Genomic DNA, 14695 nt, shown 5'->3' on the forward strand with positions numbered 1-14695 from the left:
TGTTCCGAAGGAGATTCAAACCCTGGTCTGGTCCTGATCACTGGCACTGTAAAGGCACTGGGCTAACCGCTACACTAACTGTGCCGCATAGCAAATAAAGTAGGTGCAGGAACAAAGGAACATGGGTCTGAGTGTGTATAAATCTTTTAAAGTGAAAGGTTAAAAAACAGGGCTAGAGTAGAACAAATGCCCTTGTGTGAAGGCTTGCTGGTGCTCTTGGTAAGGGGAATGGAGCATAAAGTATAGTGTTTGGGACAAAGACACTTTATTTTTCCTTTATTTGTACTTGTGATCCAGTTTTAAACTTGCACTCAAACAATTTACATGTGACTAAGTGCACATTCCAAATTTTATTAAAAGTTATTTAAATTTAAACTTAGACATACAGCACGGTAACAGGCCATTTCAGCTCATGAGTCCGTTCCAGCCAATTTATGCCCTATTAATCTACACCTCTGGTACATTTCGAATGGTAGGAGGAAACCATAGCCCCTGGGGAAAACCCACGCAGACACAGGGAGAACATTCAAACTCCTTACAGACAGCACGAGATTTGAACCCAGGTTCAGTCCCAATTGCTGGTGCTGTAAAGGCATTGCACCCAAAATCCATAAAATACACCCAAAAGTGTTCAGGAAGAAAATTCTTTGTCGTCCAGTGTAATTAAGCACAGAAACATGCCCTTTAGTCCATTATGACTATGCCGACCTTGGATTACCCAATCTCATTGGAACCTTGGTATATAATTCCAAGTAGCCCTGAAGGTATCAGTGCAGATTGTTAAGCTAGTGAAGGCAGCAAATGGGCGGGCAACTAGCCCTCATTAGCTAGGATTTGGAACGTAAGAGCTAATGGTACACTGTAGCTTTATAAACCAATGGTGAGGCCACAACTGGAATATTGTGTGTAGTTCTGGTCACTCTTCACAAGGAGACTCAAAAATTTCTACAGGTGTACCATGGAAAGCATTCCGGCTGGTTGCATCATTGCCTGATATGCCAATGCAAAGGACACGAAAAAAACTAGAGTTGTGAACTTGGCCAGTGACATCACGAGCACCAGTCTTCACTCCATCTACAAGAGGTGGTGTCTTAATAAAGCAGCTCTATCCTCAAGGACCCCACAACCCAGGGCATGCCCTCTTCATTTTGCTACCATCAGGAAAGTGGGACAGGAGCCTGAAGACAAGCACTCAGTGGCACATCAGATTTCTGAATGGACTATGAACCACAGACACTGCCTCATTTCCTCCTACTTTCTTGCACTATTATATTTATTTTTTGAAATATAATTTATGGCAATATTTGCACTGTAAAGCTGCCACCAAACAACAAATGTCATGACAGTAAATTTTGATTGTGATTCTGAGATAGCTAGAAACATTTCTTCATCAGAGATATCAATAATGAAAGGAAATGCTGTAGGTTCAGAGCAAGGGGAAGGATCGGGGAGAGAACTTTTTCACCCAGATGGTGAGTGGAATCTGGAATGCTGTGCTAGAGTGGGTAGTGGAAAGACAAAAACAGAGGTGTGCAAACTTATACAAGATCTAGAGAGGGAGAATTAACAGTCAAAATCGGCAGACAGATAATGTTTTAAAGTGATTGGCAAAAGTAGCCAAGAAAAAGATGAGGAGATTTTCCATCCTGAGAGTAATCATTCACTGCATTAAAAAAAAATGCCAACAAATTCAATGACTGCCTTCAAAGAGAAGTGGATTAAACTTTGAACAAAAGATGACAGGTTTGGAGAAGTGAGAGAATAGAAGTGACAGTAACATTCTTGAATAGCTAGCAGGATCTCAACATTCTGAAAGGCCACCATTGATACTGCAATTATTCAATGATTAATATTTTGCTCTTTGACCTGTTGCCATTTTCTTTCCCCTTACCTTTCTGAAATTTCATGTTATCATAGTTTTTGTATAATTTTAAGATGTCTGCGGAGTATTACGCAAAAAACAAATGCAGTCATTATGTAATCACTTGACGAATGTCAGTAATTTTACTTTGCCAAGCAAAGTTATCCAATTACGGTTTAAATTCAAGACTAACGAGAGAAAAAAAGACTTTTAAACAGTTCCATAAAATAACTTAAGACATTAGATCACTGAAACGACTTTATGTTGTAAGAATGTAAATTATACAAGTAGTTTTGGAATCTCAACTGCACATAAGTTATACACTATTTAATGTAAGATTCTTACCTTGAGTAGCTATATAATGACTTGGCCTGTGATACCCCTGTAAGTGATTTAAAAAATTTCATACATTCACATCATCTGAAGAAAGGATTGGTCTGGTTTCCACCAATCCTATTTGGAAAACTGAAAACATCAACAAATAGTGATTTGCCCATTCAGTACCATTAAGATAAAGGCCATTCAGCTGAAGTGAATATCATCAATTTTCACCAGCCGATGTAAAAGTTAAATCCAATTAAAAACCATAATTAGAAACATTTGTAAAGATAATTATTTTGAGGAAAAACAATGGAAACAAAAGGAAATTGATTGTCATTGCTGCAAGACACCGAGTAGGTAAGTTTCAGTTGAGGTTTCTCATAGTTACCAGCACTGAACGACCTGAAGCTGAATGGCATTTAGGGATAATGTCACGAGAATCATAAATTGAGACTTATCACAGACAGCAGAGATGATAATTGAAACACATCAATTAGAACAAAATTCACATGTGAATCTACATGAAAATGGTAATGCCAAAAATAAGTTATTAAAATATAAAAATAATTTGGTGAAGAACATTACCACTAAAACTGATATAACTAATGTATATAAGAATACTTGTAAATAATAAACTACAGTGAACTGTAATGGTGCATTTTTACAGCACTTTAGCATTGCCATGAAGCAGTTTTGGCTTTGTGACAAATTTAAATCTGTAATGTTAATTCACAGTCAAAAAAAGGAGGGGGAGATTTCAGATTGTGCAAGTCTTAATCCAGTTTTCAAATGAATTCATGTTTTTATTAATTTAAAATGTTTTCATTGACTTTTAATGAAGTTTATACTTTTAACATTTGTCACATTCAATATTTTACACATCTATATATTAGCAATACTTAAAAATGGTTTATACAAAAAGGTTTCAGTGAACATTCCAGGTTGGTAGTTTAAAAAAATATTAATAGTCTTGCTAGCTTTGACAGGATAAAACCTCCCCCAACTTTGCATCTGCCAAAGACAGTCACACCATTACATGAACCAAGCCAGATTTCTTTGAAGAGGGAGAAAGAGAAAGAGAGAGAAAGAAAGAGGGAAGGAGAGAAAGAGAAAGGGAGAGAAAGAGAGAGTGAAAGAGTGGAGAGAGGGAGACAAAGAGAGAGAGGAATAGAGGTAGATAAAGAAGGAGAGGGGGAGAGAAAAAAATAAAGAGAAAAATAGAAAGCAAGAGAAAAGGAGAGAAGAAAACAAAAATGAAGGAGAGAGGAAGAGTGGAGAGGCGAAGTGAAGGAAGGGAAGAGTGGAGAGAAAATATGATGGGTAGATGGAGAGAGTAAAAGGGTAATAGAGGCAAAAGAGCTAAGGAGAAAGAAATGGCAAAGGAGAGAAAGAATGAAAGGAACAGGAAATGTGAAATTAAAGACAGAAAGAACAAGAGTGCTTCATAGTCAGTGTAAAATCAGTGAGCCCATTCATTTGAAAGGAGGCACTAGAGGACATGAGAATTTTAGTTAGATTGATAGCATGTTCAGCACAAATACATGTGCTGAAGGGCTTGTACTGCACTGTTCTATGTTCTAAGGTTGCAAGAAAGAAGTTAAATGTTTTAAAATTTGTTGAAATAATGTTTTCAAATACTTGTCTTTTTATCCGACTGTAATTTAAAAAAAAATAATGCCCTAATATTTTTGAACAGCATGAATAAACATTGAAAGCTTTGAGAGACAGCAAACCTGGGTCAAGGCTTTATGACCGACCAGAGGATTTTCTTAACAAAGGGCTGGGCTGGTTCAGGCCCACCAATGTGATTCATTTACAGTATGATGGTGAGGAGAGACCATCGACACAGCTTTTGTCTTGCCTTTCCTTCCTTATGGAAATGAAAGTGTATGTGAAGTCAGCAGTGTATTCAGCAAGATTCCAGCTCTAGCTTTGGTAGGTAGGGGTTGAACCCCTGATCTGCCTTCAAAAAGTGACACTTTTAAAAATGCACATTGCCATTTGTTCAAAGTTATGAATTGAGACATTCTAAATTCAATGGTTAGTGATCAATTAAATGCTAATGAGATTTTGCACCCAAGTTTGCAGAGGAAGAAAATAAGAAGGCGTGATTACAAAATAATACTAAAAAGAATCAGCTGATTGAAGACATGACTATCTTGGTTCAGAAGTAAATTTAATAAATTTTGAAAATGTTAACGTTAATTCCCAATGAGATTTATGAAAATGATTTTTTAAAATTAAATTTTATCATTATGATATTTTCAGGTTCAATTGTGTTATTAAGAAAATGAGTGCATTTTTAATGGGTAAAATAAGATTTGTATAAAAATGATCAAGTACTTTTAAGCAGAGCGAAAAGTAAGCCCTTAAATATTTGACTAAAATTCAGTTTAAAAAAAAAATGACTTGATTCATAGAAGACACTGCCAATCTTAATGATACAAGACCTATTGAAGGTTATGCACTGAAATCACAGAATGCTGCGCTGCCCATCCCATTCAGTAGTTATTCACAATTGTAATCCTCATTGGTTCTGGAAAAGTTATAGTTCCAATGAAAGTGATGTCTTCAATTTCATTCAATATGTTATCCAAGTACCATATTGATAATGTATGAAATATCACAGATCCATATATTGGTAAATGCAAATGTATGGGATATTTATTTTGATTAAAAAGTGAAAGAAGGCTTCTTCCCCCACCAAACTATTTAATCGAACATTTTTAAATTTGTCTTCAAGGCAGTGTTAAACAAAGGTGCATATACACACACGTACATTTTAATGGACTTCCGGAATCCAGCTCAGATAAACTAGTATCTCAGTCATATGCAGATTTTAATTTAAATTCATAACCACAAGCACCATGAAGCTGTATAGTCATTTAAATTTACACGATAAGCATTATTTTAATAAATGATTTTTACAAATTCACTGTAGACCTGAAAACAGTTCCTTTATTCATCCAGAACACGTGCATTAGAACAAAGTTCCAGGCAGAGCAGATAGAAACCATGTAATGATAACTAATTTACATGCACGAGTTCACCACTTCGATCTCTTCATAATGTGTGCCTTTGGCCACGGCACTTTAAGAAATACAATTCCAAGTTCCAACATTTTGCAACATCAGCCCTCAACCCTATTTTAATAACTAAACCAGATGATGCTTAAAATGTCAAAGTATCCAATAATAAAGTAATTACAGAGCTTATTTCAATGTGATGTACTTCAGAGACGATTTTTTCCCATTATTTGATAAACTGGAATATTGAACTAATTTATGTAATTCAGCAAGTGCAATGTTTATCTTTGCTTCAACAAATGGCATTATTCATGAGATTATGTGAGGATAAATGAAAATCAATTTTCTTTTTTATGAAGTGGATCAGAAGGGTTAGCTCTGCTATCTGCAGCAAGTACTGCTTGTTTTAGTAACATTGATATATTTAGAAAAAGTATTAAAATAAAAAAAATCCAGCCTTTTCAGTGATACTTACATCCCTGTACAGCCATATCTACAGCCCAAACCAAAGCCAGATGTGAAAGAAAGCACAACAGTATCAGTGAGTGCCAGTAAATTTAAAATACAAGGTGTAAATTGTAAGAGTTGTAATTAGAAAACAGAAAAAAAACTGCAGGATCAAATTGCAAAAAAAAAATGCAACTTACATCAATATAATTTGCATTAATATAATCTGATGTTGAATCATCCTCAAGAGACTGTAAAATTACTCTGGAATGGTCATCTGTAAGAACAGATTTCAGAATTTAAGAAGTTTATCAATGCAACACAATTTCTTTCAGGAACTGAATAAAATGAGAAGATTGAAAAATACTAAAAAAACAAAAGCAATCTCAATGAGCAACTAGTGGCAAAAACTATTAAGTTCATTGACATCTTCCATTTTCCCTGACAGCTTCAAAATATACAGCTGAAATCATACAACAAGGAAAGAGCTGAATAACACACTGGAAACATTCCATTGAATATTCCGTCCATGTTAAAAGCTTACATTTGAATTGTGGCTTATATGTGGGAAATTACAGAGGATAATTTGAGATAATTACAGTTCAGTAATACTATCAATGAGAAAATGTTACAAAATTAGCAGTTATTTTGTGCTGTGTTGCTCTGTGGTGCAGATCTCTCACTTGTGGGTCAGGTTAGAAGTTTAGATCCATTCAAATAAATTTACATAATTATTTAACGTAGTCTAATACTTTGACAGGTGGTTTTGTATTTTATCTCTGTTCAGAAAGGAGAATCCTTGAATGTTTCGAGTACCAAGCTGTAAGTGAAAGGGAATGTAATCTGACTTGGTTCCGACATCGTTGATTTTCCAACCTTAAGCACTGCTTCTTCTTGAAAGAAAAGCATCACAGACTGTATGTGTTTACACCAAACTCTACTCTCCCAATCATGTGAAACATTGTGCTTGTTCATTGTAATCTTAAATAATTATGGATATTTGCATGTGTATGGCAATGCCAAATCCTGCTCAACCAGTTTTATGAGTAAATAATTCAAGTGAATTGCCAGATATGGCTGGATTTTTTGGAGCAGTTAGATCTGCCTAAGAGACTGCTTAAGTGCATTATTAAAGGGAATGCAAACAATTAAAACAAAGAATGAATAAAAAAATAAAACTTCGGTTACAAGTCTGATAATTTTCCCTTTCTTGAATAAACGATCAAATTCAGGTTAAAATAAATGCTTCTAATTAACACACAGAAATACAGTAAAAATAATTTAAATAATAAACCAGAGCCATTTGCAGATCAACTTACAGGCTATAATATTTCCGTAGCGATTTTTTGTTCGGTTCTGATCTTTCTTGGCAATGTCCCAAGATGCTGATTGACCTTCAAAGAAACTCTGCAAAAGAACAGTTTAACTGGAATGATTTGTGCTTTATAAAATTTCAAGTCCAAGTTTCCAAATCTTGTGAGCCTAGCTAATTGACAATCTGTCTTCTAAATTGATAATAATATCATATAATAGTGCAAAGAGCAAGTTTTATCATTTTCACCTGCTGAATGCTCTTGATACAAAATATGAACAAGGACATTTTTAACTATTATAGACATCACACTTAAATGTTGAGCATGAGGCTACCATCTCCATCTACTAAACGTCTATTTTGTATTACTGATATAAAGGCTGTCATTTTTCTACCTTGCATGTATCACACAATGATTAAAATGACAATCTGATCACACAATGCATTGAAATTGAAGTATAATCCCCAATGGTTGTTGATGGTTTAAGAACATTGCAAGATCCAGGAAGTGCACACTGCAATGTTTTAGCATGCAGAACAATTTTGTTCACTATGGCTCAGCCCAATATCAATGTATATTAAAGATGCAGATTTTTTTAAAAAATAAAGTCCAACATATTCGGCAAACTTTCTTCCCTTTTCACCATTTAATTTTGAAGTGACAAAAATATGAAAATTGTTACAAGTTTTAAAGAATAGAATTGTATGCATTTTATTTTGATAGGATGAAGCTGAATGCCTTTAACGACGTGTTAAATTATCAGGCATTACAATTGTTCTCAATATCTGAAATCTTTTTGAAATCCAGATTTTTTCATGACACTGAAAAACAAAGCATCCTAGATGTATCTACAGCACAACTGCAATGCCCACAAGACTTCATTTGTTCATCCATGTGATATTTTATTGCACACTAATCATGCAGGATCCTTTTCTGTTACACTGTGTCAATACCATGCTTCATAAATATTAATCTAAAGAAGCCTGGCCTTGGGATGCAATCACTACCTCCAACACAATCATTTAACATGATCTCTGTTACATTTATTCATCAAATTATCTGTAGCCAAACATAATTTTTCTTATCCAAACAGTTTAAATGCAAGAAATCTTCATAATTGATCACATACTTCATATTTTACATTTGTAATTGAGAGATGGCCCAAGAGTCCTCACTGCCCAATTACATCCATGTGACCAATTAACCTACCAATCCTATACTTCTTTGGAATGTGGGAGAAACCAGAGGAAATCCACGCAAGCATGGGAAGAATGTACAAACTCTTTTACCACAGTGGTAGATTTGAACCTGGGTTGTTGGCACTATATTAACATTGTGCTAACTGTGCCACCTTAATCACAGTTACATGAAATCTACCAAATTCTCTTTGATCCTGATGAAAACAGTATGGCGGAGGAGGGGATCATTCAGAGTTGAAGTCCAGGTAATCACTTCCAACAAAATTTTATGGGAAGGCCTCAATGGATTAATCAATGCTCTCATGAACCTTTCATATCTGTTCACTGGATTTGTTTTATGTAATTTAATGTTTCATGCAGATTAAAAAAAAACTCTTGAAAGCCTTAACCTATCCAACATGTTTGGATCTGGATGAAATTAAATTCAGTATGGGGAATTTAGATTTCCCTGCATGCATCAGTCCTTTCATTTAAAAATGCCACTCAACACCATGACTGATTCTATACCTCTCATCTACTGTTCAGTTCAATCCATCAATAGCTTTCAGATCAATGTGCTGCACCAATCTAAAATTCTTCATTAGTCATTTGTAGCCTTTTGTCAGTTTTTTTTAAATTTAAGTAAATCCATGCAATGGTAAAATTTGCATTAATTGCTGAGTCATAAAATTATTGTTTTCGAAGGTTTGCAGTAAGAGGTAGTGAGAGAGATTCACCAAGATTAAAACAAGGTGACCTGTGAAGTTAAGATATGATGCCCATGGTAAACAGCAGGAGGTTTCTGTGTCTGTGTTTGACCTAAAGCCATGAGATTTATGGAGTCAGAGTCAATTTCTCTGCTTATAATGTGCACCATTGTGCCACAAGCTCCAGGATTGTGACTGAGGGACCATGCACAATCCACAGCAAGATCCTGTGAGAACTGTGCCAGGTTAAATATTATATTTATATTAATGTGTCTTTAAAGGAGATGGATGGTGGTGGGGGGGGGGGTGTTAGTGTAGGTCACCACAAACAGAATAACACATCACATCTCATTTAAAATGAAAGAGTTTGGCTGAAGCCAGTCATGCTGGCACCAGTGGCTTTGCAAAAGACAATGGAAGCACTTTGAAAGGAATTTTCAAAAGTAGGTGCAAATGGAGGAGTCCAGGCTCAAGTGCTGATAAGATCTTTCAAACAGTTCTGGTTTTTCAAGTAGAGAGAGAGAGATCTGACTTCAGCAGTGGCTTTTGGAAGCTTCTTGAAAACCCCATTTTGAAGATGGGTTGTGAGTTGTGAGTTCAGCCTGTTCAAAACCCTTAAAGTCCTTACAAGAGGAAATGGCTGGCTAGAGTGTTTCACCTGAAAATAAGGGAAACAAGAGGAACTCAGTGGTGACCTGAAAGAAGAGGTTATCATTTGAAAAACCCATGTTGGGCAAGTTTCTTTGGCAAGAAACTGAAGTTACTGATTAGAGGGAATCAGTTTGTGTCCAACGAGCAACAATTCTCTCTCTGAAACCAACAACAACCTTCCTGAGTGATAACCAATTACCTTTAAGCAGCAGAGCTTGATGAAAATTCATAAATGTTAAATTCTGTGTACAGTATAAGAATTGCCTGATACCGGTGAACTTTGAGGAGTGGGAAGTGAGATAAGATTGTGAATCAAAGAACTTTTCTGAACTTACATACATATTACATACATGTGCACTTAGAATTAGAAGGGGGGGTTAAGTTAGGTTAGTTAAGTTAATAGTAATAAGTTAAAGTTTGATCCTGTTTTTATGTTTAAAGAAAATTAAATGCAACTTTTGTTTAAGTAACCATTTGTCTTGGTGAATTTCATTTGTTGCTGGGTTTTGGGGTCCTCTGCATCCATAACAGTACAAAAAAGTAATTGTGATGGTTGACTTGTTTATGGGATAGCATTTCTAATTCAGAATTTTGAGAGCCAACTTTACAAAGGTGATCTATCAGGAAGGAGACATAGGAGCATCAAAATCAGGACTGCCAGACTGGAAAATAATTTCTTCCTGCAGGCTGTGAGGTTAATGAAGAGAAGCATAACTGAGCAAATTATTCCAAAATATTTATTTTATGTTATCTCTCTAGGTATTGAGGTGAATTATTATATGTTGTGTTTGTGTGTGTACCGTGGTCCAGAGAACTATGGCTTTTCCTGGTTGTACATGTACAGTCAAATGACATTAAACTTGGACTTGAATTGTGGTTGGTGCAATTTGAATTCTGCATCTTGGTGGACCTTCATTGGTCCAGTCAGTTGAATGCTCACTGGGATAGATTCACTCGCAGTTTCAGACTGAGTAACCAATGGTTTCATGTGAAAACCAGTGAGAGTCAAGTTATGGTGGAATTCCCAGCATTTTGCTTTGGGTTTTCCAGTCCAATCTTGTGTAGGTCAGGCCTGACATAGGATTACAGACCCCACTGATTGAAAAAGGTTTTCAGGGTGGTCAATAAGGGGATGAAGGGAAGTAAGTAATCTTTTATGATTATGATACCTTGATGAAGGTGTCAAGTCTGAAATGTTGATTATGTACTAGGATTCTACTAAATAGAATAATACCTAGTGTCGCTGAGAATATTCTCCCAGAATCACAGTGCGGCTTTCGCGCTAACAGAGGAACCACTGACATGGTCTTTGCCCTCAGACAGCTCCAAGAAAAGTGTAGAGAACAAAACAAAGGACTCTACATCACCTTTGTTGACCTCACCAAAGCCTTCGACACCGTGAGCAGGAAAGGGCTTTGGCAAATACTAGAGCGCATCGGATGTCCCCCAAAGTTCCTCAACATGATTATCCAACTGCACGAAAACCAACAAGGTCGGGTCAGATACAGCAATGAGCTCTCTGAACCCTTCTCCATTAACAATGGCGTGAAGCAAGGCTGTGTTCTCGCACCAACCCTCTTTTCAATCTTCTTCAGCATGATGCTGAACCAAGCCATGAAAGACCCCAACAATGAAGACGCTGTTTACATCCGGTACCGCACGGATGGCAGTCTCTTCAATCTGAGGCGCCTGCAAGCTCACACCAAGACACAAGAGAAACTTGTCCGTGAACTACTCTTTGCAGATGATGCCGCTTTAGTTGCCCATTCAGAGCCAGCTCTTCAGCGCTTGACGTCCTGCTTTGCGGAAACTGCCAAAATGTTTGGCCTGGAAGTCAGCCTGAAGAAAACTGAGGTCCTCCATCAGCCAGCTCCCCACCATGACTACCAGCCCCCCCACATCTCCATCGGGCACACAAAACTCAAAACGGTCAACCAGTTTACCTATCTCGGCTGCACCATTTCATCAGATGCAAGGATCGACAATGAGATAGACAACAGACTCGCCAAGGCAAATAGCGCCTTTGGAAGACTACACAAAAGAGTCTGGAAAAACAACCAACTGAAAAACCTCACAAAGATAAGCGTATACAGAGCCGTTGTCATACCCACACTCCTGTTCGGCTCCGAATCATGGGTCCTCTACCGGCACCACCTACGGCTCCTAGAACGCTTCCACCAGCGTTGTCTCCGCTCCATCCTCAACATCCATTGGAGCGCTCACACCCCTAACGTCGAGGTACTCGAGATGGCAGAGGTCGACAGCATCGAGTCCACGCTGCTGAAGATCCAGCTGCGCTGGATGGGTCACGTCTCCAGAATGGAGGACCATCGCCTTCCCAAGATCGTATTATATGGCGAGCTCTCCACTGGCCACCGTGACAGAGGTGCACCAAAGAAAAGGTACAAGGACTGCCTAAAGAAATCTCTTGGTGCCTGCCACATTGACCACCGCCAGTGGGCTGATAACGCCTCAAACCGTGCATCTTGGCGCCTCACAGTTTGGCGGGCAGCAGCCTCCTTTGAAGAAGACCGCAGAGCCCACCTCACTGACAAAAGGCAAAGGAGGAAAAACCCAACACCCAACCCCAACCAACCAATTTTCCCTTGCAACCGCTGCAATCGTGTCTGCCTGTCCCGCATCGGACTGGTCAGCCACAAACGAGCCTGCAGCTGACGTGGACTTTTTACCCCCTCCATAAATCTTCGTCCGCGAAGCCAAGCCAAAGAGAAGAGAAAGAACACTACTTGACCGGCTGAGTTTCTCCAGCATTGTATTTTTACTTAAGTAATCTTTGACTTCATTTTACATCAGGTCAATGCTTTTAATTATTTGTGGATTTAATTAATATAGTAATTTGTATTTAAAAATCAATTTTAGTAGATTTTCAATGCTAGACACGTTTATAAACTAATAAAATCCTTTACATATTTAATAGTTGAACATATATTGCCTGAGCCTCAGGGCCAAGTGAGTGAGAACAAGAGAGATCACAGGTGGCAACTCGGGGTGGTGGGTCAACTCTATCACAATCTCATATTTGTTGGGTAAAGCTGTTTGGAAAGTAAATGGTTTGCTCGACCTTTGCAGAGATTAAGAGTTGGGGTCATGGATTCACACTTAGACCCCAAAAAATAGGTAGAGTAACAGAGTTCAATCCATGAAGGATATTAATAAACAAAGTGGGATTTTACAATCCAGTGATTTAAACATCAGCCATACTGAGAGTAGATTATTCTTCTTCTAGATGTTTTAAAAATAACTGAACTTAAATCTCCAGTTGTTTGGGTTGCATAGAATGGATAATGTCTGATTGCTAGTCCAAGAACCTGTATTATTATTCCAGAAAGCACTGTGCCACCATATCCAACAACCTCTCAGCAGCATTTAACGGCATATGAATTGCTAGATGCGTAAGAGCCAAATATTAAAATTAGAATACCTTTGAAGAAAATTTCAACTTCAAGGCCTAAAGGAGTAGATCATCCACTGAGTGCGGCAACTGCCTTACAATCTTTCTACTGATGCCAATGCAACACATTTCAAGCTTCTCCTCAATGGGATAAGTGCTGCCCTCTACCAGTAATCACCAAAGTGCCGAGACTGCAAATTAAGCCAGATGTGCGATTTCTCATTCTTGTGAGAAATGAAATCATTCTTTTCAATGAAAACCATCCACTTGGCTGGAATATTCACCTCAAATAATGACAGGAGTGATCGGAATGGGCAACATATTATTTGTCCTCACGGAAGCAAGGATTTGCTAATAAATAAGTAAATGCCTAAGTTTACCAATGCTTCATAAACTCTCTGCAATAAATAATCCTGCATGAAGAATTAATTATGTAACATATGTGGCAAAACCTACGTTTTCCAAACCCTACTAGATCATTTGGATTATCAATTATATCTAAGTGACTGGTCAGTTCACGCCATGCTGCGTGAGAAACCTGTGCGATTGGTGACTGTCATTCCGCTAGTACATGTAAACAGAAAACTGCTCAGAAATATTATATTTCTTTAGGAATCCTAGTCAGTAAAACCACAATATTTTGTAGTGAACAGTATATTAGTTGCTTGAAGAATTCTGATGGTCATCCATACTAACATATGCAAAAACCTTGCATCTTGTAAATTAGAAACCAGTGGCTTGGTTTATATGGATGTCACCTGTCCTCTACAGAAAACAAAATGCACAATTATTCCATTCCCAAAGAATTTGTCCACTTCTGAATATTGCATGAAAACCAACCTTCCTGATGAAAATAACAATCAAATTTATACATGAAAATTTGTCTTGCTAAATTATTTGTAACCATGTTCGTTCATTAGATCTGCACCTTCAAATGAGACATTTAAGAGTTTTACTCTGTTCATTACATGTTATATTTGGTTGACAACCATCATCAGTACATCAATTAAGAACATATGTAAGAAATAAGAACGCTTTGTTATATCCAGCTCTTCTTTGGATTACGTTTGATGATGGTCACAAGGAATTTCCAAAATCGGTGGAAGAGGCTTGTAGAGTCTTGAATGAGTCTCCTTCAACTGTAAGTCTCATATGAAGTATTAATTGGTGTCTGAAGCTTTTCTATTTCTGAAGTTTTTTTTTCGTTTTGCTTTGATTAGGTTAAGTTTAGTTCTTTTTTGTTAATGGATGGGTAATGTTCTTATTTGGTATATGGCTTAATAAACTTGTGTTTTCTTTTTTTTTATATTTTACTTTAATTGCTTTTATTTGCACAAATGATTTAAATGGATTATATTAATTTTACTTATCAGTCACTACAGTTCATTTATGGGTAGCAAATAGAAATAGACATCAAAATGTCGAGAGTCGTTCAATCGAGTTAAGTCCATGCTAAACTCAAACTTTTTTTGAAGCGCTACGATCTAAACTTGGAAATTGTCATAGCATCAGATGCATCACAATCTGGGGTGGGTGCTGTCATTTCTCACATATTCCCAAATAGGAATCAAAAGGCTATAGTACACGCAGCATGTTCTCTAACAGCAGCAGAACAAATTGAACAGGAGGCTCTAGTAATCATTTTTGTGCCGAAGAAATTCCATAAATGCTCTATGGATGGCAATTCACTCTTCTGACAGATCACAAGCTGCTCCTTGCAGTATTTGGTTCAAAGAAAAGTATTCCAATTTAAACAGCAAACTGTCTTCAAAGATGGGC

At 37.1% G+C, this 14695-nt stretch overlaps 1 protein-coding gene across 8 annotated transcripts in view; it reads right to left on the reverse strand.

Annotated features, from left to right (window-relative positions):
* Positions 1 to 14695, reverse strand: part of ptprk (protein tyrosine phosphatase receptor type K) — a 612998-nt gene that overhangs the window by 44175 nt on the left and 554128 nt on the right. For 5 of the 8 annotated variants that reach the window (XM_069886983.1, XM_069886980.1, XM_069886981.1 and 2 more), the window contains 4 exons: positions 6975 to 7062; positions 5856 to 5932; positions 5684 to 5701; positions 2207 to 2243 (listed from right to left, as the gene is read on the reverse strand). In XM_069886983.1, the coding sequence (XP_069743084.1) occupies positions 2207 to 2243; positions 5684 to 5701; positions 5856 to 5932; positions 6975 to 7062 (220 nt within the window). The remainder of the gene's footprint in view (positions 1 to 2206; positions 2244 to 5683; positions 5702 to 5855; positions 5933 to 6974; positions 7063 to 14695) is intronic. The other 3 variants (XM_069886984.1, XM_069886982.1, XM_069886979.1) reach the window with 1 other exon arrangement.

Source organism: Narcine bancroftii, chromosome 6 (assembly GCF_036971445.1).
Source record: "Narcine bancroftii isolate sNarBan1 chromosome 6, sNarBan1.hap1, whole genome shotgun sequence".
In the NCBI taxonomy this organism is placed as follows: domain Eukaryota; kingdom Metazoa; phylum Chordata; class Chondrichthyes; order Torpediniformes; family Narcinidae; genus Narcine; species Narcine bancroftii.